Here is a 25,846-nt window from a genome sequence, read left to right on the forward strand (position 1 = left end):
CTCTCTGTAGTACAGTACAGACTTTCAGGATGCAAATAAAGGAGACTATAAAAGTTCTGAAAAGATTTCCTGATAGATAAACTCACCATAACCCTTGAAGGAAAGTATACTATCATTTAACCCTTTGTGGCTCCTTCTATGATCATTGGAGATTGGCAATCTACCTTTAAGGTCCTGGCATGCCAACTGGTCTGGGTGCTGCCCAACCCCCCCCCCCCCCATACAATGTCATGATACTACCTCTTTAAGGAGAAGAACCTGTGAGACACCTTTGAGGACCCTTGTGATGGACACCCTTACCAATCAATGAGAAGCACCCACATAATCCAACATGTGATGCTGGCAATGCAAGGAGCACCCTGCACACTGCTCCAATCAACAGCGCTGCTCAAGGAATATGAATGCTGTTGTTTGGAACAGCATGCATGTGAGAGCAGCAGTCTGACTATCCAACAAGGTGCCAACATGTTGGTTTTAATTAGGGTTGTCCCGATACCACTTTTTTTAACACTGAGTACAAGTACCAATACTTTTTTTTTTCAAGTATTTGCCTATACCAATTACCAATTTTTTTTTTTATGTCATGTGACAGTTTTGCTGAAGGGCACTGATAGGTGGCACTGACTGATGGCTGACACTAATAGATGGCACTGATTGATGGGCATAGATAAGTGGCACTGATAGATGGCACTGATATATGGCACTGATTTATGGGCATAGATAAGTGGCACTGATAGATGGCACTGATTGATGGGCATAGATAGGTGGCACTGATAGATGGCACTGATAGGTGGCACCTATGGGCACTGATAGGTGGCACTGACAGTTGGCTGGCATTGCATGAATCTATCTACTGTCACCGCTGCCGCCCCCTGTTCAGGTGTCCGGCCCCTTGTCGGGCACCGGCATCTGAATTACATCGGCGGGGGTGTTTTCGGAAGTGCCTGATTAGAGCCCTCGACTCTAATAGGCTTTCAAATTGGTAAGCTTGATTGGCTAAAGTGAAAGGTGCTGTGATAGCAGAAGAGGACGGGAGAAGACATCGAGGACTCGGAGGAAGTGTGAGGAGGACAGCGCTGACCCGAGACAGGTAAGTACCGGCTGGGGGGTGCACACTGGCAGCATTTGATTAGGGAAAACTGGTGGCAATTGATGGGGCACAATTGATGGTTACAGTAGCTGCGTTTGATGAGACAGTGGTGGCAATTCATGGGTACAGTGGCTGCATTTGATGGCACAGTGGCTGTGTTTGATGGGCACGTGGCTGTGTTTGATGGGCACAGTGGCTGTGTTTGATGGGCACGGTGGCTGCGTTTGATAAGCACAGTGGCTGTGTTTGATGTGCACAGTGGCTGTGTTTGATGGGCACAGTGGCTGTGTTTGATGGGCACAGTACAGTAGCTGCGTTTGATGGCACAGTGGTGGCAATTGATGGGCACAGTAGCTGTGTTTGATGGGCACAGTGAGGCTGCAATTGATTTTTTTTTTGTCCAGTTCCTTTGCGCCCCCCCACAATGTTTAAGCACCAGCTGCCACTGCTAGTTACATGTTCTGTGTAACACCCTGAACTACAAAAAAGTTTAATTTTAAGGCTGTAGAAGGTGAGAATTAACGGACAATTATGGACAAAGCTCTTCTGGCCAAAATTCTCCTATGGATCAAAGGAGTGGACTGGCTCTGCCAGGATCCAGACAATAATGTTGGGATGTACCCAGATGCCTGATCGGAAGCTGGCTCAGCCCTGAAGCAAACCACTAAAAGCATGAGCTCACAGCTCCCGCCCCCTCCACAGCCCAGCGCTTCAGTGAGCATTGGAGGGGCAGAACTCAGCACGGATCCCAGAGCTGAGGGATCAATGATTTCTGATTGCTCAGTTCACAGTGTCGAGAGGAGGCAGGTGTCAGGAACCATGAATCAGACAGAGTGCAGTAAAAATCACACTGTTTAATAATAATAATAGTAAAAGGTAAACAGAGCAAACATGGTCAAAACATAGCCAGAGTTCGGTAACCGGAACGGATAGTCAGACAAGCCAGGACGTCAGGGAGCCAGGGATCAACGTACTTCAGAACAGGCCAGCAAATCAGGAAGCTGGAGAATCAGCGTAGTGGAACAACAAGCAGGATCAGGAACCAGAACGGACGTCAGTCAAGCAAGTCTTAACAGGAACACAGGAGAGAGTCTCTTGATATGTTGACCAAGGTGAAGGCAGAGAGGATCTGAACTGAGCAGCTTAAGTAGCCAGCAGGACTGACGAGCAGAATATCATCACCAGGTGAGTCACTGTGGAAAGATTAGAGCTGGCAATTAACCGACAGCTGAGCGGCCTGCTCTGCGAAGCAGGGGACAGCTACGCCATCGAATCAGACATGGAGTATGCAGACACCTGCTGCACCAGCAGCAACCAGTCACATCTATATAATCAATGGACATCAATTTTGTTTAGGTACAACGTCGCACGACCGCACAATTGTCAGTTAAACCGATGCAGTGCTGAGTATCAAAAATCGGGCCGGTCATTTGGCAGCCAAACGGTCAGGGGCTGAAGTGGTTAAAAAAGGAATTGTCAAACACTGTGTGTGTGTATTGTTTTCTTTTTGACACTTTTTTGGTGAATGAGTAGGGGTACAATGCCCATACTTATCATAATAGGGGTACCCATCATACTCATTTATAAGGGGGCTGGGATCTGAGGCCCCCTTGTTAAAGGTGGCCTCCACATTCCAATAAGCCCCTTTCCCGCAGACCCCCACAACCAGGGCCATCTATAATATGGATTGGACCCTTGGCAAACATTTTCTTGGGCCCTCCCAAATCCACTTGTCAACTATTTTCAGGCAGTGTAGGCTCAAGGGGCAGCTGCTTTGGGTCCAACAACAATAACTGGGCCTGGGGGCAGCTTCCCCTTTTGCCCTGCCTTAAAGACAGCCCTGCCCACAACCACCATCCAGGGTTGTGGGGAAAAGGCCTTTGTCTTCATAAACATGGGGACAAGGTGCCCACCCCAAACACATGATCAGAGATGGCCACCTTTGCCCAGTTCTGACACATGATCAGAGATGGCCACCTTGGCCCAGTTCTGACACATGATCAGAGATGACCACCTTGGCCCAGTTCTGACACATGGTCAGAGATGGCCACCTTGGCCCAGTTCTTATATGCTCCATCTTCTCAGACGTACAGTACATGTTGATGAAAGAGAAATTTCAGAGACCCAGAAAGACGAAGAGCTGGATAAGGATTTGGCAAATTCTCTGGCTCTAATTTATCAAAGCTAAATGTAAGGATCTTTTACCTCTGCTTGTCCATATTTACATTTCTGAACAGGCAGAGCAAGTAATACAAGTATTAGTTATTTTCTGTCCACATTTTTTTAGACTATCAGTACTAGAATTTATTTCTTTGTGGTCAATGATCAGCCAACCAGTATTTTTCTGTTCAGTTCCTTATGACTTCATGTAAAAGGCCCAAAGTTTACAAACCTCCATAAAGATAACTGATTTTGCATGACCATCCCTGTTTTATTACCTTCTTGGTGAAGATAAGAATGTGTGAAGATTGACTTAAAGTGAATCTGATGACTGCTAATCACAAAGATTATTTTTTTTCATGTTACCAGTCATAACAACATTTCCTATAGTATGGGGGAGGGGCCATATGTTGTGTCTGTCATCCTTTATGGAACTCCCCTCAGACCCTTGGCCTCCTCCTGTTATGGCCTCATGTAAAGTTTGGACCAGTACAGGACAACACTTCTGGTGCTCTTCATGTGTACATTTATTTACTGGTGAAAGTTTCTGGCTTGGATGAGTACACGCCGATCATTTAACACACCCATCCCCACCTCCCCAGCATGCCCATAGCATAAGGAAACAAATAATACAATAACAAGGCATGGGAGGTGGAGCTACAGCGCCTTAGACACGCCCACGGATCTCCTGCCTCCTTTAAATCTAAGCAGTACTTACCGTTTTAGAGAGTGATCTTCTCCGCCAGCTTCTGGGTATGGGCTGCGGGACTGGGCGTTCCTATTTGATTGACAGTCTTCCGACAGTCGCATACATCGCGTCACGATTTTCCGAAAGTAGCCGAACGTCGGTGCGCAGGCGCCGTATAGAGCCGCACCGACGTTTGGCTTCTTTCGGCTACTCGTGACGCGATGGATGTGACCGTCGGAAGCCTGTCAATTAAATAGGAACGCCCAGTCCCGAAGACCATACCCGGAAGCGGCGGAGAAGATCGCTCTCTAAAACGGTAAGTACGGCACACCCGATTCCCCTTCACAAAATGAGCCTCAATCTAATGTTAAAAAAAAAATTTCGGGTGAACTCCCGCTTTAAGTGGTCAAACTTTCCTAATTAACATACAGAAGTCTATTCCTTTGATGTAAAAGACAAATTGATACAATGTTTAGATTTAACGTTCCACTGATAGAATGTTTTAAAACCTGGCAACTGCCCAGACTTTAACTTTTGATGGCTGAGTGCGAGAATTCTCTGCGTACCAAAGCCCGGGAAGATCGGGAAACCCTTTGTCAAGATCGCAACGGGGGAAAAAAAATTGTGATAACGTTTCTTGCCGATTAATCGTGCTGCTCTAATGGATAGGGGTATGGAAAAGATTTTGGGGGGATCCTAAACCCTATCAGACCCTCACCTTTTATTTTCTTATTTCTTTTTCCTCCAGCCAAAAATCCCCCTGGGTCTCTTGGGTTTTTTGGCAATGGTTTCCTCTTGAGCTCGGAACTCCTCTTCATGTCTGGCTTGATCAACTAATCTCTGCTTCCCAAACTCTTCACTTAGTCTTCGCTCCTCGTCCTCCTGAGCTTGTCTTCTCCTCTGTCTCTCTCGTTCCAGCTCTTCTTCCTGTTTCTGTAGCTTTTTCTTCCTTATTGCTTGTTCTAAGGCTCTCTTTCTTCCCAAATGTTCCTGTTCCATCTTCAGCTCTCGCTCATGAACATAGTTCAATACAAACTGTTTCCGTTCTTGCATCTCCTTCACCGGATCCCGCTTCTGATGTTCCACTCGGAATTGGGCATCCCTGATTACTTCCTTTAGGAAGCTCAGCACTTCCTCGTGTCTTCCTCTGGTTCGAAAATGGTCTTCTCGAGTGTAATTCTCAAAGGCAAAGATCCTTTCAATGCCCATTTCTTTGAAAGTGTACTCAACAGCTACCAGATTCCCGAATGTTTTGTGGGTGAGAACCACAATAGGAAAAATCCCTGGAAAGACAAAGAAAGAGTGTACTAGTTAAATGTAGAAGAGTATCCATTATACACTATGGGCCAGATTCACAAAAGAGATACGAAGGAGTATCTCAGATACGCCGTCGTATCTCTCAGAGTATCTATGCGGCTGATTCATAGAATCAGGTTACGCATAGATAGCCAGAAGATCCGACATGTGTAATGGACTTACACTGTCGGATCTTAGGATGCAATACCGCGGCTGCCGCTGGGGGGAGTTCGCGTCGTAAACCAGCGTCGGGTATGCAAATTAGGAGTTACGGCGATCCACAAAGATTTTTCCCGTCGTTACGTCGTCGCAAGTGTTAGATTTCCGTCGCAAAGATAGGGCACCTTTAACATGGTGTAAAAGTACTCCACCATGTTAAAGTATGCCCGTCTTTCCCGCGTCGCTTTTTTTTTTTTTTTTTTTCTTTTTCCCGGCGTAAGTGCTTTGTTGACGTCGCGATTCACAAAACGTTGGCGCGTCGTAATTTCGCGCAAAGCACGTCGGGAAATTTGCGACGGGAGCATGTGCAGTACGTTCGGCGCGGGAGCGTCCCTAATTTAAATGGTACCCGCCCCATTTGAATTGGGCCGCCTTGCGCCGGACGTGTTTAAGATACACCGCTGCAAATTTCCAGGTAAGTGCTTTGTGGATTGGGCACTAAATCGGAAAACTTGCGGCGGTGTAACGTAAACCGGTTACGTTATGCTGCGCCGCCTGTATGTGAATCTGGCCCAAGATTACCAAAAGTATTGGGACGCCTGCCTTTACACACACATGGGGCCAGATCCACGTACCTCGGCGCATATATAGGCCGGCGTAGCGTATCTCAGGTACACTACGCCGCCGTAACTTAGAGCGGAGGTTCCTTATACACAAAGAATTTGCGCCGTAAGTTACGGCGGCGTAGTGTAAATGTGTCGGCGTAAGGGCGCGAAATTCAAATGACTAAGATGTGGGCATGATTAATGTTAATTTAACTTGACCCCACGTAAATGACGTTTTTTTGGAACGGCGCATGCGCCGTCCGTGGGGTATCCCAGTGCGCATGCTCGAAATCAAATAGTCAATGCTTTCGACGTGAGCGTAATTTACGCAAAGCCCTATTCACAAACGTTTTACGCAAACGACGTAAACAACGGAAAATTTGACGCTGGCCCGACGTCCATGCTTAACATTGCGTACGCCTCATAGAGGCAGGGGTAACTATACGCCGGAAAAAGCCTTACGCAAACGACATAAAAAAAATGTGCCGGGCGGACGTACGTTCTGAGAATTGGCGTATCTAGCTAATTTGCATACTCTACGCGGAAATCAACGGAAGCGCCACCTAGCGGCCAGCGTAAATATGCACCTATGATCCGACGGCGTACTAAGACGTACGCCAGTCGGATCGAGCCCACATTCAGGCGTATCTTGTTTTGTGAATACAAAACAAAGATATGCCGGCGCATCGTAGAACTTACGCGGCGTATCAATAGATACGCCGCCGACGTAAGTTCTTCGTGGATCTGGGCCATGAACTTTAATGACATCCCAGTCTTAGTCTGTAGGGTTCAATATTGAGTTGGCTCCGCCCTTTACAGCTATAACAGCTTCACCTCTTCTGGGAAGGCCGTCCACAAGGTTTAGGAGGGTGTCTATGGGAATGTTTGACTATTCTTCCAGAAGCGCATTTGGGTTGTTTTTCAGGGGTTGGGGGGGGGGGGGGGAGCTTTATTTACCGGTCAAATCTTTTGCTGTATGAAGCAAAGCCTTCAGATCCGCTCTTTCCTCAGGAAGAATGGTTTTCTTCAAACTAAAATTAGATGGGAAAGAGAGAATAGATTATTTTTTAAATACAATGCATAACCTCCTTACTACCGGCCGCCGTCAATTGACGGCGGCACGATAGCTCTCTTGTTCTGAGAGGACGTCATATGACGTCCTCATCTTGCAGAGCCACTACGGGGTGCGTGGGCGCACCCACCGCGTTACCAGGAGCCCGATGCACGTGGCCGGCGGCCGCAATGTCCTCCAGGTACCCGCGATTGCCCAGTAACTGAGCAGGACCGTGGATCTCTGTGTGTAAACTGTGCCCGGCGTGTCACGTGATGCCAATGCTTGTGCCTGGCAGCCACGATGTCCGCCAGGCTCCCGCGATCGGCAGTGACAGAGCAGGGACGTGGAACTGTGTGTGCAAACACAGAGCTCCACGTCCTGTCAGGGAGAGGAGACCGATGCTGTGTTCCTTGTACATAGGGACACAGATCGGTCACCTCCCTCAGTCAGTCCCCTCCCACCACAGTAAGAATCACTCCCTAGGGAACACATTTAACCCCTTCCTCGCCCCCTAGGGTTAACCCCTTCCCTGCTAGTCACATTTATACAGTAATCAGTGCATATTTATAGCACTGTTCGCTGTATAAATGTGAATGGTCCCAAAATAGTGTCAAAAGTGTCCGATATGTCTGCCGTAATATCGCAGGCCTGACAAAAATCGCAGATCGCCGTCATTACTAGTAAAAAAAAAAAAATCTATCCCCTATTTTGTAGGCGCAATAACTTTTGCGCAAACCAATCAATATACGCTTATTGCGATTTTTTTACCAAAAATATGTCGAAGAATACGTATTGGCCTAAACTGAGAAAAAAACAGTTTTTAAAAAAAAGAAGAAAATTGGGATATTATTATAACAACAAGTAAAAAAATATTGTGTTTTTTTCAAAATTTTCTGTCTTTTTTTGTTTATAGCGCAAAAAATAAAAAACACAGAGGTGATCAAATACCACCAAAAGAAAGCTCTATTTGTGATAAAAAAATTATAAAAATATAATTTGGGTACAGCGTTGTATGACCGCGCAATTGTCATTCAAAATGCGTCAGCGCTGAAAGCTGAAAATTGGTCTGGGCAGGAAGGGGGTTTAATTGCCCGGTACGGAAGTGGTTAAATCAGACGCATAAAGAAACTATCTTATTGCAAATGTTATTGCTGTTGTTTTTTCTTTTTTAATGGGGATATTTCTAAAGCCTCGTACACACGGACGGTTTTCCCGACGGGAAAACTGCGATGGAGCTTTTGGCCGGGGATCCCGGCCGTGTGTATGCTCCTCGCAGTTTTTCCCACGGGAAAACTGCCCAAAAACCGTTGGACAAAAAAATAGAACCAGCTCTCTCTTTTTTCCCGCCGAGAAAACTGGCAGACTTTTGTCCGGCGGTTTTTGGCAGTTTTCCTATGGGGAAAAACTGTGAGGAGCATACACACGGCCGGGATTCCCGACCAAAGCTCCATCGCAGTTTTCCTGTCGGGAAAACCAGCCGTGTGTAGAGGGAAAGACTGACCGAGCAGGTCCTCGGCTTTCCCCCTCGGGATTTCCAATGGGAACTTTTCCCGTCGGAAATCCTGCACGTGTGTACGGGACATATGTCAATAATCCGGGGCTCTCTCAGAATTCAAACCTGCCTCTGGCCGCAATTTCCAAGAAACTCCAAACAAGGGTTTGTCCCAGAATTTGGGGATTTTTAAACTCTCTTGAAAATAACTCAGCCCATCCTGGCCATAAAAACCTTTGGCCCAGATTCTCATAGAACTTACGACGGCGCAGCGCCATGTACGCCGTCGTAAGTCCTAATCTGGCTCGTCGTATCTATGCGACTGATTCTTAGAATCAGTTACGCATAGATATCCATTAGATCCGACAGGCGTAAGTCTCTTACGCCGTCGGATCTAAACTGCAATTTTTTTTTTGCCCGCTAGGTGGCGCTTCCGTCGGATTCCCTGTCGAGTATGCAAATTAGCTAGATACTCGAATTCCCGAACGTACGCGCGGGCGACGCAGTAAAGTTACGACGTTACATTAGGCTTTATTACCGGCGTAAAGTTGCCCCTGCTATATGAGGCGCAGCCAATGTTAAGTATGGCCGTCATTCCCGCGTCAAAATTTTACAAAGTTACGTCGTTTGCGTAAGTCGTCCGTGAATGGGGCTGGACGTCATTTACGTTCACGTCAAAACCAATGACGTCCTTGCGACGTCATTTGGAGCAATGCACACTGGGATATTTTAGGGACGGCGCATACGCAGTTCGTTCGGCGTGGGGACGCGCTTCATTTAAATGATACACGCCCCCTACCCGCCGCCGAATTTGAATTCCGCTGCGTGATTTACGCTACGTCGCCGCAACTTTACAGGCAAGTGCTTTGTGAATAAAGCACTTGCCTGAAAAACTTGCGGCGGCGTAACGTAAATCGGATACGTTACGCCGCAGTATAGATACTTCATTCTACGAGAATCTGGCCCTTTGTTTTCCTTACCTGTGCACCAAGACCGGGACGATAAAATCCGAAGTTTTTACTGTTTTCTCGGAGTCTACGATTCTGTCTACAAGACCAAATCCTCGACTCCATTCCACTTGTTTTCCCAGGGGAAGCAAATTACCTGAAAAAAAAAGTCAAATGGAATTTAGAAGACTGAGAGATGTAAAGGTCTACTAGGACTCTGAGCTTGGCCTTCGTTCCATTTGAGCTTCGTCAATTCAGTGAGGAGACCCCGGCCAATTCAGAGCGCATGCGCTGCTGACGTCAGCGGCTTCATGCAAAGTGAATATCTCCTGAACCGTACAGGTAAAAATTATCAGTCAGAATTTTTTATTTTTTATTTTAATTCATTCTATGCATTAAGATTAAGAAAACTAAAATGTACCTGCGTCCCATCTCTATCCAGCAATGTACACGAGAGGCACGGCTGTCCCGGACTCTCCTCCTTCATTGTCTGAGACAGCAGCAGGTACCATTCAAATGGAATGGAACCAGCAGACCCAGACTTTATATATTCTTTTAGTACCCCATCCCCCGGTGTTGTAAGGGTTTGCAGAGCCCAATAAAGCAGCAGGGTTATTCTCACACTCACCAAGCTGGGCGAAGATCTCTCCGGTCTCATAGGGATTCATTGTCACCAAACCTCGATTGTCCACCAACGTAATGTTACTTGTGAGTTTATGTGGAATTCGATTCATTGTAAGGCCTCCGTGGTGTCCTCCTCCACATTCTTCGTCTGTCTTTGCCCAGCTCTGGTATTCGCCATCTTGCCAGACGAATATACAGGTGTTAATGAACGAGGACTTTCCATGGCCCATCAACCCGAACAGCTGGATGAGGATTCGGTTGAAGCCCTGGTTGCCCCCTTTACATCTCTCAAAGCTAAAAGTATCAATGACGGGTCTAAGCCGGTCCATATCCATGGTGGCTTCTTCTAGTTCACTCTTCCTTCCGACTGCAGAGAGTGAAGGTTTCACCAACTTTTATGAAGACATTAAAGAGCTTCCTGATGGTTTATGGCTGACGGTGTATGTAAAAAATTCTCTTAAAATCAAAAGTGTAATGATTTCTCAGATTGTAAAGAGCTCTTTGTTCCCGTCACGCCCTTCATTCTGAGAAAACACAATGGACTTATCTTCTTCCTTGTTTTGTTTCATTTGTTGCTTTTAAATTTGTTTAACATGTCAATTTAATTATATTTAATGTGGTTCTAAAGGTAAAATGTATTTTTCCTTACTGCTTCCTCCACCCCCCCCCCCCACATAAATGGCGCTTTTTACGAACGGCGCATGCGCCGTCCATGAAAGTATCCCAGTGCGCATGCTCCAAATTAACCCGCAAAAAGCCAATGCTTTCGACGTGAATGTAAATGACGCCCAGCCCTATTTGCGAACGACTTACGCAAACGACGTAAAACGTGAAAAATTTGACGCTGTTCCGACGTCCATACCTAACATTGGTACGCCTCATCTATGCCTCATAGAGCAGGGGTAACTTTACGCCGGAAAAAGACTAACGTAAACGGAGTATCTGTACTGCGTCGGCCGGGCGTACGTTCGTGAATAGGCGTATCTAGCTGATTCACATATTTCTAGGCGTAAATCAGCTTACACGCCCCTAGCGGCCAGCGTAAATATGCAGTTAATACACGACGGCGTAGGAGACTTACGCTGGCCGTATCTTAGAGAAATGTTGGCGTATCTGATTCTTTGAATCAGGCGCCAAGATACGATGCTTCAGACTCAGAGATACGTCGTATCTCCTACGTGAATCCGGGCCAGAGATTTCAGCTTACGGGTCCTTAGATGTGAAGGTAGCGTTATTTTAAATTTTTTAGGTTTTTTACTTTTATTTTATCAGGTGATCATGCCAGGAACCCACTTCCTGTCCTAGGGTGACGACGCTCCCTCACCGTACTGTATGAATGTATGAGCAGCCTTGTCATATTAGGCAGGCCTTACATGGCTCCAATCTCGGCCTGTTCAGATTCGAACCATTAATGGGCAGGCTGAATGTACCAAGTTGATCATTCGATTGACTTGGGTACAACAGGCCAGCCGGATTCTCTTGCGATTATCGCTAGCGACTGCTATGGCCACTAGCAATAATCGCTGTCTTCTCCCAGCAAGGACGGCTTCCCCTGCCCCCTTCCCATCGGGACAAAACAATGGCCCAGCAGGATAAGATTTCCGCATCTACATAGAGGAATTGAGCTAATTTCTTTTCTGCCACCCGTAGTAGGAGGAACGAAATTTGCTCTGTATATGGTCGGCCTCAGGCTCCTCTCCTAATTTGGAGTACAAGCTCTTCCCTCTCTCCTTATCTAGATTGTTTTTTTCAAGAGCAGTGATTTTAACGATGCTTAAAGTGAAACAATAAAAATGAAAAATTCCTTTAAATATTGTGCCTGGGGGTCCCCTCGATATGCCTATAAAGTGCTGCATCCCTAATGTGTATAGAACCTGCTGCAGCAAAACTGACATGTATAAAGAAAAAAAAGACATTTAAATTGCAGACAACACAATACCATTAAAACAAAAAAAACAGCGTGCCCCCCCCAATAATCCATACCAGGCCCCAGTGCCGATCCTGACCTCCCTGGGGCCCTAAGCAAAATGACATGTCACATTAAAGTTGAGAAGTGGGGGGGGGGGGGCGCTGCCGACAGTGACATATCACATTAAAGATTAAAGTTGAGAAGCAGGGGGAGGGGGTGTTCTGCTGTCGGAAATTACATCTTACATTAAAGTGAGAAGCAGGGGGTGCTGACTTCTTACCTCTTCTCCCATGCAGCCAGCGAGTTGAGAAGCGGGGTGAGGGCCAAAAATGACTTCTCACCAGGCAAGGCCTCTAGTAATTTGGGGGGCCCTCCACAGCTTTGCGGGGCCCTAAGCGGCTTGCATAGTGAGCCTTTTGGGCGGATCGGCCCTGACAGGCCCTTTGGGTCCCCTCCCCCTTTCCTGGCCCACCAGGATGCATGTTTTTTTTATATTTTGGTGTGGGCTTTCCTTTAAAATCCATACCCAAAAGGCCTGGCATGAATTGGGAGGGGGAATGGCACGCTGTGGTTTTTCACATTTTTCTATTGCTGTTTTTTTCATTCAGCTGTCAGCGGGCAAGCCCGTTGACAGCTGATGATGCATACATTGTTAAGGACTTTCCTCAGTCAGGGCCTCGAATGCACTGAGCAGTGCACAGTGTATTGTGAGGCATCTGGTGGGCAAACATTCCGCTGTGCGTCCCGCAAATTTGGGTGTTCGCTGAATGGGCGAACAGGCGGTGTTTGGGCCGAACTTCTGCTGTAAAGCGGAGCTCCACTCAAGAGGTGAAGTTCCGCTCTAAGCACTTCTCCACATTTGGCATGTCATTTTATTTGGGGGGGGGGGGGGGGGAGTGGGTATTTTAGTTTTGACGGGTACCCAGCTCCCACTTTCCGATTGGGCCGCCTCGGTGACTCCATCGGAAGTTCTCCTCCTCCCCTCCCTCCCTGCAATCTTCTGGGACATAAAAAAGGTTCCAGAAGATTGCCCAACCATTGAGGAGGCGCAGCATGACACAGTGCGCACCTGGCTGTGAAGCCGCAAGCTGTCACAGCCGGGTGCCCACACTTGTAATGCCAGAGAGAGGCGAGGGAGGGAACCAAGGGTTCAGGTGGCCGCTTCGCTGGATCGCGGGACAGGTACCTGGCTGTGTGAGACGGCTTGGTAAATGTGAGGACTGGATGGACAGTAATGAAAACCTTTTGGCAGATAAAACAACTTTCATATATACATTTTATTTGTGTATTTAACAAATTGCTTGGAGTTCAGCTTTAATACCCATAGCATGTATTTCTTTAATTAGGTAGGTAGCAGTGGGGTGTGCACCTCGAGTACAAAGCACAGGGTACAGTAAAACAAAAGTAGCCGTTCATCTGAAGGGAAAATATCATGTTCATTATATATTTATTTATTTCAGGCAGGTATATCCACCAGAAGAAGGGGCTTTAAAATATGGTGTCCCGACAAAAGTTCTTTCAAGTTTCCAGTTCTTTTTATTGTTGCTTCAGTTATGCCTATATATAATACTGGGGAGGACACAGTTGGCTGTAGGCTTCTGTGGAGGTGTGGAAGGTTCCCCGGAGGTGTAGAAGATTCTGTGAAGTTGTAGGGAAAAAAAATGTGTGGAGATGTAGAAGGTTTTGTGGAGGAGCAGATGTTCTGTCAGGGTGTAAAGGATTATGCAGAGGTGTAGAAGATTATTTAGAGGTGTAGAACAGTGGTTCTCAACCTGGGGGTCGAATGATGATTTTTCAGGGGTCAGTGAATCCTAGGCTGTTCCTGAAGCCCGCACCGCTCTCCCAGCCTTTTGCGGCTGCCCAGCTGGGCTGTTCCTGGAGCCTGCGGCCGCCCAATCAGCCTCTTCGCAGCCGCCCATTCAGTTCACAACATGGGTGGGGGGGCAGAGACTAGAGGTCAGCTGACTGATGAGGAATGTGAAGTAGGAGGGGCTGGAGGAGACCCTATCTTCTGATTGTGGCATAGGTGTCACTGCTGCGAGACACCACAAAGTCAGAGACACAGTGAAGCCGGAGACACAGTGAGTAACACTACCTGTGATTATAGTTGCCATTAGAAGTCCCTACTACAGTTCTCAGATGACTTTGATCAAGAGCATCTAAGTTGGCTGTTCAGGACTCGCCCCAGCATTGCCACTCATCCCATCGCCCCACCAAGGAGTAAGAGAAGGAATAAAAATAGAGAATATATGGAAGGGAGAGAAAAAGAGGGGGAGGAACCAAGATAAAGGGAGAGAAAGAATGAGAGAAACAACAAGAAAGATGGCTAGAGAGGAGGGTGGGGGGGGGACAAGAAATTAAGAGAGAGAGAGATAAAAGGGAAAGAAAGGAGAACAAAGAGAAAGAGTGATACATCCTAAAATGTACCATAAGTGGTTTTAACACTGTACGAGTGGAAGGGAGTGCTAAATGTCTGTGGGTTAGGGGCGCAAATTGCTTGTCTTGCCACGCAAATAATTTTACTGTTAGGGGTCCCCACAACTTGGGACATTTTATTAAGGGGTCACGGCGCTAGTAAGGTTCAGAACCACTGGTGTAGAAGGTACTGTATGGTGGAAGAGTAGAAGATGTTGTAGGGGTGTGGATGATTATGTGAAGATGTAGAAGATTCTGTAGAGGTGTAGTTGGTTCTGTGGAGATGTAGAGGATTCTGTGAAGGTGTAGAGGATTATGTAGATGAGTAAAAGATCCTGTGAAGGTGTAGAGGATTATTTAGAGGTGTAGAAGATTCTGTGGAGGTGTAGGAGATTATGTGGAGGTGTAGGAGATTCTGTGGAGATGTAGTAGGTTCCATGGAGGTATAGAAGATTCTGTGGAGGTATAGAAGATTCTGTGGAGGAGTAGATGGTTCTGTCGGGGCGTAAAGAATTATGTAGAGGTGTAGAAGATTCTATGGAGGTGTAGAAGGTATGGTGGAAGAGTAGAAGATTCTGTAGGGGTGTGAATGATTATGTGGAGGTGTAGAAGATTCTGTAGCGATGTAGCAGATTCTGTAGAGGTGTAGATGGTTTTGTGGAGATGTAGAGGATTCTGTGGGGGTGTAGAGGATTATGTAAAGGAGTAGAAGATTCCGTGAAGGCGTAGAAGGTTTTGTGGAGGAGAAAATGGTTCTGTGGAGGTGTAGAGGATTATATAGAAGTGTAGAAGATTCTGTGGAGGTGTAGAAGTTTTTGTGGAGGAGTAGATAGTTCTGTTGTGGATTTAGATGGTTCTGTGAAGGTGTAGAAGATTCTGTGGAGGTATATAAGATTAGGTGGAGGTGTAGATGGCTCTGTGGAGAAGTAGAGGATTCTGTGTAGGTGTATAGGATTATGTAGAGGAGTAGAAGGTTCTGTGAAGGTGTAGAGGATTCTATGTAGGTGTATAGGATTATGTAGAGGAGTAGAAGGTTCTGTGAAGGTGTAGAAGGTTTTGTGGAGGAGCAGATGGTTCTGTGGAGGTCTAGAGGATTATTTAGAGGTGTAGAAGATTCTCTGGAGGTGTGGAAGTTTTTTTAGCGGAGTAGATGGTTCTGTGAAGGTGTAGAAGATTCTGTGGAGATGTAGAAGATTCAGTGGAGGTGTAGTGTAGAGGATTATGTGGAGGTGTAGAAGAATCCATATAGGTGTAGACGGTTCTATGGAGGAGTAGATGGTTCTGTGGATGAGTAGACGGTTTTGTGGAGGCGTAGTAGATTCCATGGAGGTGTAGAAGATTCTGTGGAGGTGTAGAATATTTTGTGAAAGTGTAGAAGACTCTGTATAGATGTAAAGGATTCTGCTGAAGTGTTGAAGATTCAGTGGAGGAGTAGATAGTTCTGTGGATGAGTAGATGGTTCTGTGGATTAGTAGACGGTTTTGTGGAGGCGTAGTAGATTCCATGGAGGTGTTGAAGATTCAGTGGAGGAGTAGATAGTTCTGTGGAGGTGTGGATGGTTCTGTGAAGGTGTAGACAGTTCTGTGGAGATGTAGTAGGTTACATGGAGGTGTAGAAGATTATGTGGAGGTGTAGAATATTCTGTGGAGATGTAGTAGAGTCAATGGAGGAGTAGATAGTTCTGTGGAGGTGTGGATGGTTCTGTGGAGGTTTAGAAGATTCTGTGGAGGAGTAGACAGTTCTGTGGAGATGTAGTAGGTTCCATGTGTAGGCGATTCTGTTGAGGTATAGAAGATTCCATGGAGGTGTAGAAGATTCAGTGGAGGTGTAGAAGATTCCATGGAGGTATTGAATATTCTGTGGAGATGTAGTAGATTCCATGGAGGTGTGGATGGTTCTGTGGAGGTTTAGAAGATTGATTCTGTGGAGGAGTAGACAGTTCTGTGGAGATGTAGTAGATTCCATGGAGGAATAAAAGATTCCGTAGAGGTGGAGAACAGTGCTCCAGACTGTACCGCTGAGTACCCCGGCTTGTGTCTTTCAGTAGACAGGCTGCACCCTGATGCTTACATATATAGCACAAATATGTTTTTTTCCTAGAATCCTTATTATGTTTTTGAGTATTCTTATTTATGGTTTCTACTTCTTCTTACTAAAAAATCCAAGAAATTTCTTGCCTCCTTTGGCATTGGCTTGCTGTTGCGCCTGGATTTCCACATATCTGGCTTGTTCAGCTGATCTCTGCCTCTCCAACTCTTCTCTCCGTTTCCTCAGCTCAGCTTCTTCAGCTTCTTTTCTTCTCTGTCTCTCTCTTTCGAACTCTTCCTCTTGTCTTTTTAATTCCTTTTCCCTCATTGCTCTATCTAAGGCTTTCTTTCTCTCCAGACCTTCCTGCTCCATCTTCTTCTCTCTCTGGTGAACATAATTCATGACAAACTGTTTGCGGTCATGCATCTCCTTCACCGGGTTCCGTGTCTGATGTTCTACCCGGAACTGAGCATCTTTAATGACTTCCTGCAGGAACTTCAGCACTTCCTCGTGTCTTCCTCTGGTTTTAAAGTGATCTTCTTGGGTGTAATTTTCAAATGCAAAAATCCTTTCTATGCCCATGTCCCTGAAGGAGGACTCAACGGTGGTTAAGTTCCCATAGGTCTTGTGGGTGAGAACCACAATGGGATAGATCCCTGGAAGGAGAAGAGAAAGGAATTACATTCAAATATAGAAGAGTTGGAATGTGTCGATCACACGTGTGGCGCCCTCATAGATTGGTACTAGGAAATGATAGAATAAGTTCCGGCTCACTGTGATCAGAGGATCTGGATTGAATCATGGGATGTATGACATCATTTTGGCCTAGGCCAGAAAATAGGCAGACACTGAAGAAATGTAAAAAGTAAGTATGACATATCCAATCTATAAGGATTAGAAATACGTTGATTGAGAGAGTTTAGTTCTGTGTAATTCCTGTTATGTCTGTGTGGGTGGGATGTACAGACATATCTAATTAATAGGACACAGATAACAAAAAAATTTATGTTTTTAATCCCTTTGTTTTCTATACAAAATAAAAATTAAAATGTTTGGACTGGAGAAGGTGATAAGTGAAGACGTTGGTGGCCACAATGTTCCTATATCAGAGAGAAGACTGGACGACAAGCAAAGAGAGAAACGTTTGAAACATTTGTTATCTTTTGTTTCAAATTTTATTTCAGGGAAGGAAAGTTACAACTTACCGGTCATCTCTCTGGCTGTATGAAGAACGCTCTTCAATTCTTCTATTTCCTCGGTGGGAATTATGTGCTTCACACTAAACAAAAGGGATGAAGACATTCATTACTCAAGCTGTACAGACGGTATTATCCAGTTGGGTTAGACCAAAGGGGCCACAAGAAACTATAAAGTAGGGTTGTCCCGATACCACTTTTTTAAGACCGAGTACAAGTACCGATACTGTTTTTCAAGTACTCGCCGCTACCGAATACCAATACTTTTTTTTTAATCTCATGTGACAGCAGCACATGTGTCAGTAGTTTTTATTTTATTTTTATCTTCAACAATTTGTTTTTAATTTTTTACAATACTTTTTTTTTTACAATTCTTTTATTTATTTATAATGCTTTCTTTTTTTTAAGGGGGGGGGGGGGGTGTGTGGACCGTGTCAGTGTGTTTTTTCTTTCCTTTTTTTTCAGCCCTGTTTGGTGAGATATCAGGGGTCTTAACCGCTGAAAATGAATGGAGTGAAGACAGCGTTTTCTCTTCATTCATAAACGGAAACATTGTAATCACAGTTTACGATGTTTCAGTTATGTGAATGGACCGAGTCAGTGATCACTGTCCATTCGGAGCAGTAAGGAGCTGGATTTACCGGATCCTACCCCGCTCTCCATCCTGACAGTTCCAGGGGGTGGAGGAGGAGCACGGAAGGGGAAAGAAACACGGCGGGATACACAGAGGAATACACGGAGGAATACACGGAGGAATACACGACGGGAATACATGGAGGAATACACGGCGGGAATACACAGTGGGAATACACAGAGGAATACACAGCGGGATACACGCCGGAATACACTATATAGCGGTGATTGGTGCCTGTAACTTCCCCATGCACTGATCACCCCTGACAGTACAAGTATCGGTATCAGGAGAACCCTACTATAAAGCCTTTAAAACGAACACCAGGCACCCAACTAAATACAGTGATAAATACTTACATTATATAGGAGATAGAATTAGTCAGCTGTATGATTAACCAATTATACCAAGCAGGGTCCATCAATCATCAATTCCATTTTTTTTACGCCCGTGCTGTGTGAATCACATTCAAACGAACACATGGCGCACACACAAAAGTGTGAAGGCAAAAAAGAGCACAGGGTGTACAGGTGGTCCTCCTCCAAAAAGGAAGGATCCTTACCCTGATCCCCCCAGGGTGCAAAGCACCTGACAGGGACTGAAATACTCAGTGGCCCACTTGGCTGAAACCAGGCAGACCCTGTTATCTGGGAGGTCTGCCAAAACAGACCAACCCCAAGTTCTAGGTAGGGCACCCCCGAAGGGAGACCCCATGAGAGAGGGTGAACCAGACCAGAAGGCCATGTCCACCCCCACTCAAGACTTTAGGAGCAGGCCCAAGGACCTACACCCTACCAATCGAGGTGAGTAAAGTACACAGTGCAAGTGACAAAAACACACATATAAAAGTGGGGAAAGGGAAGTTAAGAAGTGCAATACACCATGGCAGGCCATTCGGCCAGGATTCAAAAATTCCTCTGGTCCAAGCCAATAGGCCCGGCCCTAGAGGCAGGTGTGAAAAAAGTGTGCATCTGAAGTGATCACGGTGCAAGAAAATCTCAAGAGAAGCGTTCCCAACTGTGAGATTTATGGCACCCCTGGACTGCCACCCCAGGGGGCACATACACCACAGGCTTCTTTCACAGCCTGGCCTCCTGCCAGACGAGTGCCTCTCCATCCCTACCAGGAAGGCCTCAGAACTTAGCGAGCTTAGGGAGAGCCTTGCCTACAACTGGGAACAAGCCTGGTACAGAAGGCCAGATTCAACCCAGGGGGAAAAAGGCCCTTCCACCGCCCCCACCGTTCCCTCTTAATTACATCAAGGAAATACCAACTGATGGCACCTAAAATGTTCGGCTCCCATAGACTTTAATAGGGTTCGCTGTTCGGGTTAGAACACTTCCCCTGTTCGGGAGTTCTGCTGCGATTCGAACATGGGGGTGTTTGGCCCATCCCTACATATTAGAGGCACAGATGTGTAAAAACGATCTTGGTTTCATTGCATTGAAATCATAACTTTAAAAATAAAGGAGGAGTCACCTACTTACCTATGTACAAAGACCGGGGCAATGAAATCGGAGTCTTTCACTAATTTTTCTGACCTAACAATTTTTTCAACAAGTCCGAACCCCTTGGTAAACTCCACGCCTCTCCCCAGTGGAAGCAGATTACCTGGATGGAAGAAGACTCTTAATTAATGGCTATGAACAACCCCTGATCAAAACTTCTAAATCAAAATCAACCTGACCCTGAGAATAAGATTGGGGCAATGGATGGAAAGTGAAGTAATGAGGGTCACTCCTATGCTCTCTCTCCTCCAACCAGATGGCTCCCTGTATACTGTACATACCTGTAGTGGAAATTCCTGATTAGCCTAAGCCTCGTACACACGTCCGAGGAACTCGACGGGCGAAACACATCGTTTTGCTCGTCAAGTTCCTTGTGAAGCCGCCGAGGATCTCGGCGTGCCAAATTTTCCCATTCCCGTTGAGGAAAAAGAAGACATGCTTTCTTTTTGGCCCAATGAGATCCTCGACGGTTTCCTTGTCGAAAAGTGTACACACGACCGGTTTCCTCGGCAAAAAAAAAACCCCAGCAAGCTTCTTGCTGGTTTTTGCCGAGAAACTCGGTCGTGTGTACGAGGCCTTACAGTACTGCCCCTCCCTCTCCCGGGAGCACAGACATCAAAACAAACATCACAGGGGTGTTAACTCTTCCCTATGCTATCCAAAACTTAAAGGGATATTAAACCCCTTTTTCATTTCATAATTATTCAACTTTACAGTAGTGTTGACCAACCTTATCCCTCATTTGCGTCTAGAAATAAAAAAATTCCCCACATATTAATTTAATCTCTCAGGCTAGGACCTCTCGGACGACTTCTCTGCTCCTCCCCTTGGATAGGGTCCACTGGGGATACCTCAGGATAGTGCTTAGCACATTTGGGTTTACAGGATGGATAAAAAACACCATACTACCCCTCTACTCCACACCCTCAGCAAAACTACTAGTAGAATATAGTGCCCTGTCCTACTATAAATTAAATGCCACCAAGTACCAAATCTTAGGCCTCGTACACACGGGCCAGAATCTCGTCAGGAAAAAAACATTGTTTTTCCTGACGAGACCAAACGGTTCTTTTGAAAGGCAAAAACGCAGTGACGCCATCACGTATGACGAGCATGCACTCGTCACATTCAATGCCATCGCCGCCACCCTGCTTCACCCTACCTATGCCGTGGAAGCTACCGCGCATGCGTCAAAGTAATTTCGAGCATGCGCGGGTTTCCACGGCGACAGGTAAGTATACACACTCTCGGGTTTCTCGTCAGGAAACAGGCCAACAAGAATCTCAAGGAGAAAATAGAGAGCAGGATCTCTATTTTTCTCGTCGAGATTCCGGCCAGATTTCCAGACGAGAAACCTGAAAGCCTCGTACACACGCACGGTTTACTCGTGCGTGTGTACGAGGCTTCAGGGGTAAACATCCCAACTTCCTTTTTAATCTCTTCTAATGAAACAGTTTCCCTTTGTTTGGTCCCCTCACTCCTTGACATTTTTAGGAATTCAACTGACTCCACATACCTCACAGCTTTATAGACATAACTTTAGGCTCTTCTTGGAATCACTACCCCAACAACTTTCCCACTTGGGGACTCATGAATTATCAACAGCAGGTACTGTAGAATAGCAACCTTGAAAATGTTGCCCTTCCTTAAAGAGGAAGTAAACCCTGATGGGTTATACTTCCTCATTGTTTCCCTCCAAAGGTACAGCATAATGGGCCACTATGCATCGCTACTATTTCACTTACCTGAAACCAAAGCCTGCGATGTCACCGATTTCCTCGCCGGCTGGAAGCGTCCATCTTCCTTCCGGGGTCCGGTGTCCAGTTACGGCATGGCCTTTACTGGAAACGGCCCGCCGTGACCCTTCTAAAGTGTGAATGCGCCAAAGAAATACTTGTACAGGGAATTGTAAAAATCACCTAAACCGTGTAGGTTTAGGAGATATTTACAGCACCTACAGGTAAGCCTTAATGTAGGCTCACCTGTAGGTGAAAGTGTGTTGTAAGGGTTTACAACCACTTTAAACTCCTTTATCTGTTCCGGACCCGAATAATACCCTTACCACAGACTTTCCTTTCCTCCGTCCAAAAATGTTTCAATCAGTACATATGGAACCGCAAACCGCAGGGAACTGCAGTCTCTGACCATGATAATGAGATAATGACATTGTCGAAAAGGGGCGGCGCATGGGTGACCCTAAAATGATGCCCCCCCTGAAAAAAGTTCTGCGAACGCCCATGGGTGACAAAAGTTCGGGAGCCGCTGACTTGAATGGTGCATTCAAATGAAATTTATTAAAACCTATGTAGCGCCCTGCTCCAAACGATGGGGGCGCTATTGTAAATTTAGGGGGCGTCTGAGCCAATAGTTGGGCTCAGACTTACTAATTCTATGTAAAGTAGCCTTTGTTCTGGCTGTGGTTGTGCTCGGTAGAGATTTTCCCCTGTTGCCTGTAGGTGGCGTTACCACCTCAGGCCCATGTTGGAACTCGGGCAAACCATAGTGTGTTGAGTGACCCTTCTCGGCAGCAGCCCAGTGGGAGTGTTGCCCCGCTGTGCATGCTGGGAGGGCATACTTAAGGGGCAGACACTGTTTTTCATGGTCCTTCACTTCGTGGCCCTCCTGGTGCAAGATGCGTGTGTGATTTCAGCCCCGGGACCACGTTGGTCCAAGGCTGTGCTCCTGTCGTGTAGGCCCAGTTATGCTGGCTGGGGCCTATGGCTCTAGAAGGAATCCCAAGCTGTCCATCCAAGTGGGGGAAGCTTTTAATGAAGGAAACCAGGGGAGGACCTGCCCTGGAGGAGACCAAGCAAGGCAAGCTGATGTCTCGGGAAAGGCCTGGTGACCTTGTTAACTAAAGGAATCCAATACACATTTTGTCTTATGGTCCACCGGATTGGCTTAAAGGTTCTTTTGCTGTAAGGCAGGAAGTTTGGGGCTAAAATCCTGTGGCAGAGGATCCCTGACTATCCATCTTGTGTTTTCAGACGGTCTGTGGCAGAGACTGTTTCTACACTGTCCGTGCATCATTCTGGCCGCTAGGCCATGTGAGAGGGGTCTATCCGGGTGAGCAATACCCACTCGAGGTACTGGAACTTTGAATACTTTTTGTGCATTCTGTGCCGCGTACCTGAACCTTCCCCTTCTCTCTATACTCTCTACTTCCTTCACAAGTTTATGCATCAAAAATAAAACCCGACAGTTGAAGGTTTTACATCTTGTGTGGACATTGCAATTTCTACAGACTTTCTTCCCCTGACAACGAACTTAGAGGTAACGTGCAAAACCCAAGTGCTACACATATTTCCTGGTCACAGCAACCAGTCCGGTCGATTTCTACCCACCACTTCACATAAAACAAACTGCTGTGATTTTAGAGATTATACTTCAGTTCTACAAACAACGTAAATCATTTGATGTATTCACACTCACCGAGCTGAGCAAAGATCTCTCCACTCCCATATCCGTCCAATTTCGGCCATCCTCGATTGTCCACCAACGTGATGTTACTTGTGATTTTATGTGGAATTCTCTCGGTTGTCTTGCCTCCATATCCTTCGGCTGCCTTCGCCCAGTTCTTGTATTCACCATCTTGCCAGACGTATACACAGGTGTTAATGAACGAGGACTTTCCATGTCCCGCCAACCCGAACAGCTGGATGAGGCATCGGTTGAAGCCCTGGTTGCCCTTTTTACATCTATCAAAGCTAAAACTATTGATGACGTGTTTGAGCTCGTCCATGTCCATGTCCACCTCCCGGAATGATGTCCTTCTTCTGACTGCAGTGAGTGGAAATCCCAATGTTCTTCGTCTTTATACGCCGAGTAAAAAACATCCTGCTAATTTTCAACTGATAATGTGTCTACAGTAATTACCTTAAGGTGGTTCCTTATTGCCTGAAGTCAAAAGTACAAAGATTCAAGTCATTAAAGTTATAGCAAAAAAAAGGAAAGCTCTAGAATGTCCTCCTACAGCCTTCGTCACAAGAGAACCAGTCACTCAATAACTAGAAAAAAGGTTACATCCCTCCCTACATTCCATGGCAGGTGAAGAGGACCGGTATTGTCAGACCTTTCATATCTGTAATAAATAATCGATTTGTTGTAACACAAATTAAAGGGATACTACTGTATATATAAAGTTCATTTTTTTTTTAAAACAAACATGTCATACTTACCTCCACTGTGCAGTTCTTTTTGCACAGAGTGGCCCTGATTCTCCTCTACTGGGGTCCCACGGCGGCACTCACGGCTCCTCTCCGCAAAAGCTAACCCCCTCTGGGAAGCTCTCTCCCAAGGGGGTTACCGTGTGGGCGCACTCCCGTGTGATACACTCGGCGGCCATAGCCGCCAAGTGGATGACTTGGCCCCGCCCCCCCCAGCGCGCCACATCATTCATTTGATTGACAGCAGGTGGAGCCAATGGCTGCTATCAATCTAACCAATGTAGAGCGGGATTGCCCCCCCCCTTCGGGAGTTCAGGGCTCAGGTAAGTAAATCGGGGGCTCAGGGGGGCCGGAGAGTGCAAGGTGTTTTTTCACCTTAATCCATAGGTGGAAATTAAGGTGAAAAAGCACAAAGGTTTACAACCCCTTTAACTTTTAACATCTACCAGAGAGCAAGTCCACAGCAATTTAGGCTTCTACAGCAGTATTTCATCCAACAAGGATTTATAAATCTTCATTGTGTGAGGGGCAGAGACACAAACTACTGCCAGGAAATCTCACCATTGTGGGAGGGGCAGAGACACAAACTACTGCAGGAAATCTCACCATTGTGGGAGGGGCAGAGACACAAACTACTGCAGGAAATCTCATCATTGTGGGAGGAGCAGAGACACAAAATACTGCAGGAAATCTCCCCATTGTGGGAGGGGCAGAGACACAAACTACTGCAGGAGATCTCCCCATTGTGGGAGGGGCAGAGACACAAACTACTGCAGGGAATCTCCCCATTGTGGGAGGGGCAGAGACACAAACTACTGCAGGGAATCTCCCCATTGTGGGAGGGGCAGAGACACAAACTACTGCAGGAAATCTCCCCATTGTGGGAGGGGCAGAGACACAAACTACTGCAGGAGATCTCCCCATTGTGGGAGGGGCAGAGACACAAACTACTGCAGGGAATCTCCCCATTGTGGGAGGGGCAGAGACACAAACTACTGCAGGGAATCTCCCCATTGTGGGAGGGGCAGAGACACAAACTACTGCAGGAAAATCTCACTATTGTGGGAGGGGCAGAGACACAAACTACTGCAGGGAAATCTCACCATTGTGGGAGGGCCAGAGACACACACTACTGCAGGGAAATCTCACTATTGTGGGAGGGACAGAGACACAAACTACTGCAGGAAATCTCACTATTGTGGGAGGGGCAGAGACACAAACTACTGCAGGAAATCTCACTATTGTGGGAGGGACAGAGACACAAACTACTGCAGGAAATCTTACCATTGTGGGAGGGGCAGAGACACAAACTACTGCAGGAAATCTCACTATTGTGGGAGGGGCAGAGACACAAACTACCGCAGGGAAATCTCACTATTGTGGGAGGGGAAGAGACACAAACTACAGCAGGGAAATCTCACTATTGTGGGAGGGGTAGAGACACAAACTACTGCAGGAAATATCCCCATTGTGGGAGGGGCAGAGACACAAACTACTGCAGGGAAATCTCACTATTGTGGGAGGGGTAGAGACACAAACTACTGCAGGATATCTCCCCATTGTGGGAGGGGCAGAGACACATACTACTGCAGGAAATCTCCTCATTGTGGGAGGGGCAGAGACACAAACTACTGCAGGGAAATCTCACCATTGTGGGAGGGGCAGAGACACAAACTCCTGCAGGAAATCTCCTCATTGTGGGAGGGGCAGAGACACAAACTACTGCAGGAATTCTCACTATTGTGGGAGGGGCAGAGACACAAACTACTGCAGGGAAATCTCACTATTGTGGGAGGGGCAGAGACACAAACTACTGCAGGGAAATCTCACTATTGTGGGAGGGGCAGAGACACAAACTACTGCAGGAAATCTCACCAT

The 25,846-nt window shown here is 46.4% G+C and overlaps 2 protein-coding genes across 3 annotated transcripts; both read right to left on the reverse strand.

The window, feature by feature from the left end:
* Positions 1 to 1,970: 1,970 nt before the first annotated feature.
* Positions 1,971 to 10,614, reverse strand: LOC120942562. Of its 2 annotated transcripts, XM_040355541.1 has the most exons (5): positions 10,120 to 10,614; positions 9,525 to 9,648; positions 6,956 to 7,029; positions 4,657 to 5,221; positions 1,971 to 2,283 (listed from the first exon to the last, which is right to left on the reverse strand). In XM_040355541.1, the coding sequence occupies exons 1-4, from the start codon at positions 10,448 to 10,450 to the stop codon at positions 4,668 to 4,670; spliced, it is 1,083 nt and encodes a 360-aa protein (XP_040211475.1). In that variant the 5' UTR covers positions 10,451 to 10,614; the 3' UTR covers positions 1,971 to 2,283; positions 4,657 to 4,667. The 2 variants fall into 2 exon arrangements, with proteins under 2 accessions (XP_040211475.1, XP_040211474.1); XM_040355540.1 differs by lacking the exon at positions 1,971 to 2,283 and having other exon boundaries at positions 4,341 to 5,221.
* Positions 10,615 to 14,515: 3,901 nt separating this feature from the next.
* Positions 14,516 to 23,665, reverse strand: LOC120942915 (capping protein inhibiting regulator of actin dynamics-like). The gene is made up of 4 exons (XM_040355868.1): positions 23,235 to 23,665; positions 19,782 to 19,905; positions 17,673 to 17,746; positions 14,516 to 17,123 (listed from the first exon to the last, which is right to left on the reverse strand). Exons 1-4 carry the CDS (start codon positions 23,548 to 23,550, stop codon positions 16,579 to 16,581), a joined length of 1,059 nt encoding a protein of 352 aa, XP_040211802.1. The 5' UTR covers positions 23,551 to 23,665; the 3' UTR covers positions 14,516 to 16,578.
* Positions 23,666 to 25,846: the final 2,181 nt, after the last annotated feature.

The sequence above is a fragment of the Rana temporaria genome, chromosome 6 (assembly GCF_905171775.1).
Source record: "Rana temporaria chromosome 6, aRanTem1.1, whole genome shotgun sequence".
NCBI lineage: Eukaryota > Metazoa > Chordata > Amphibia > Anura > Ranidae > Rana > Rana temporaria.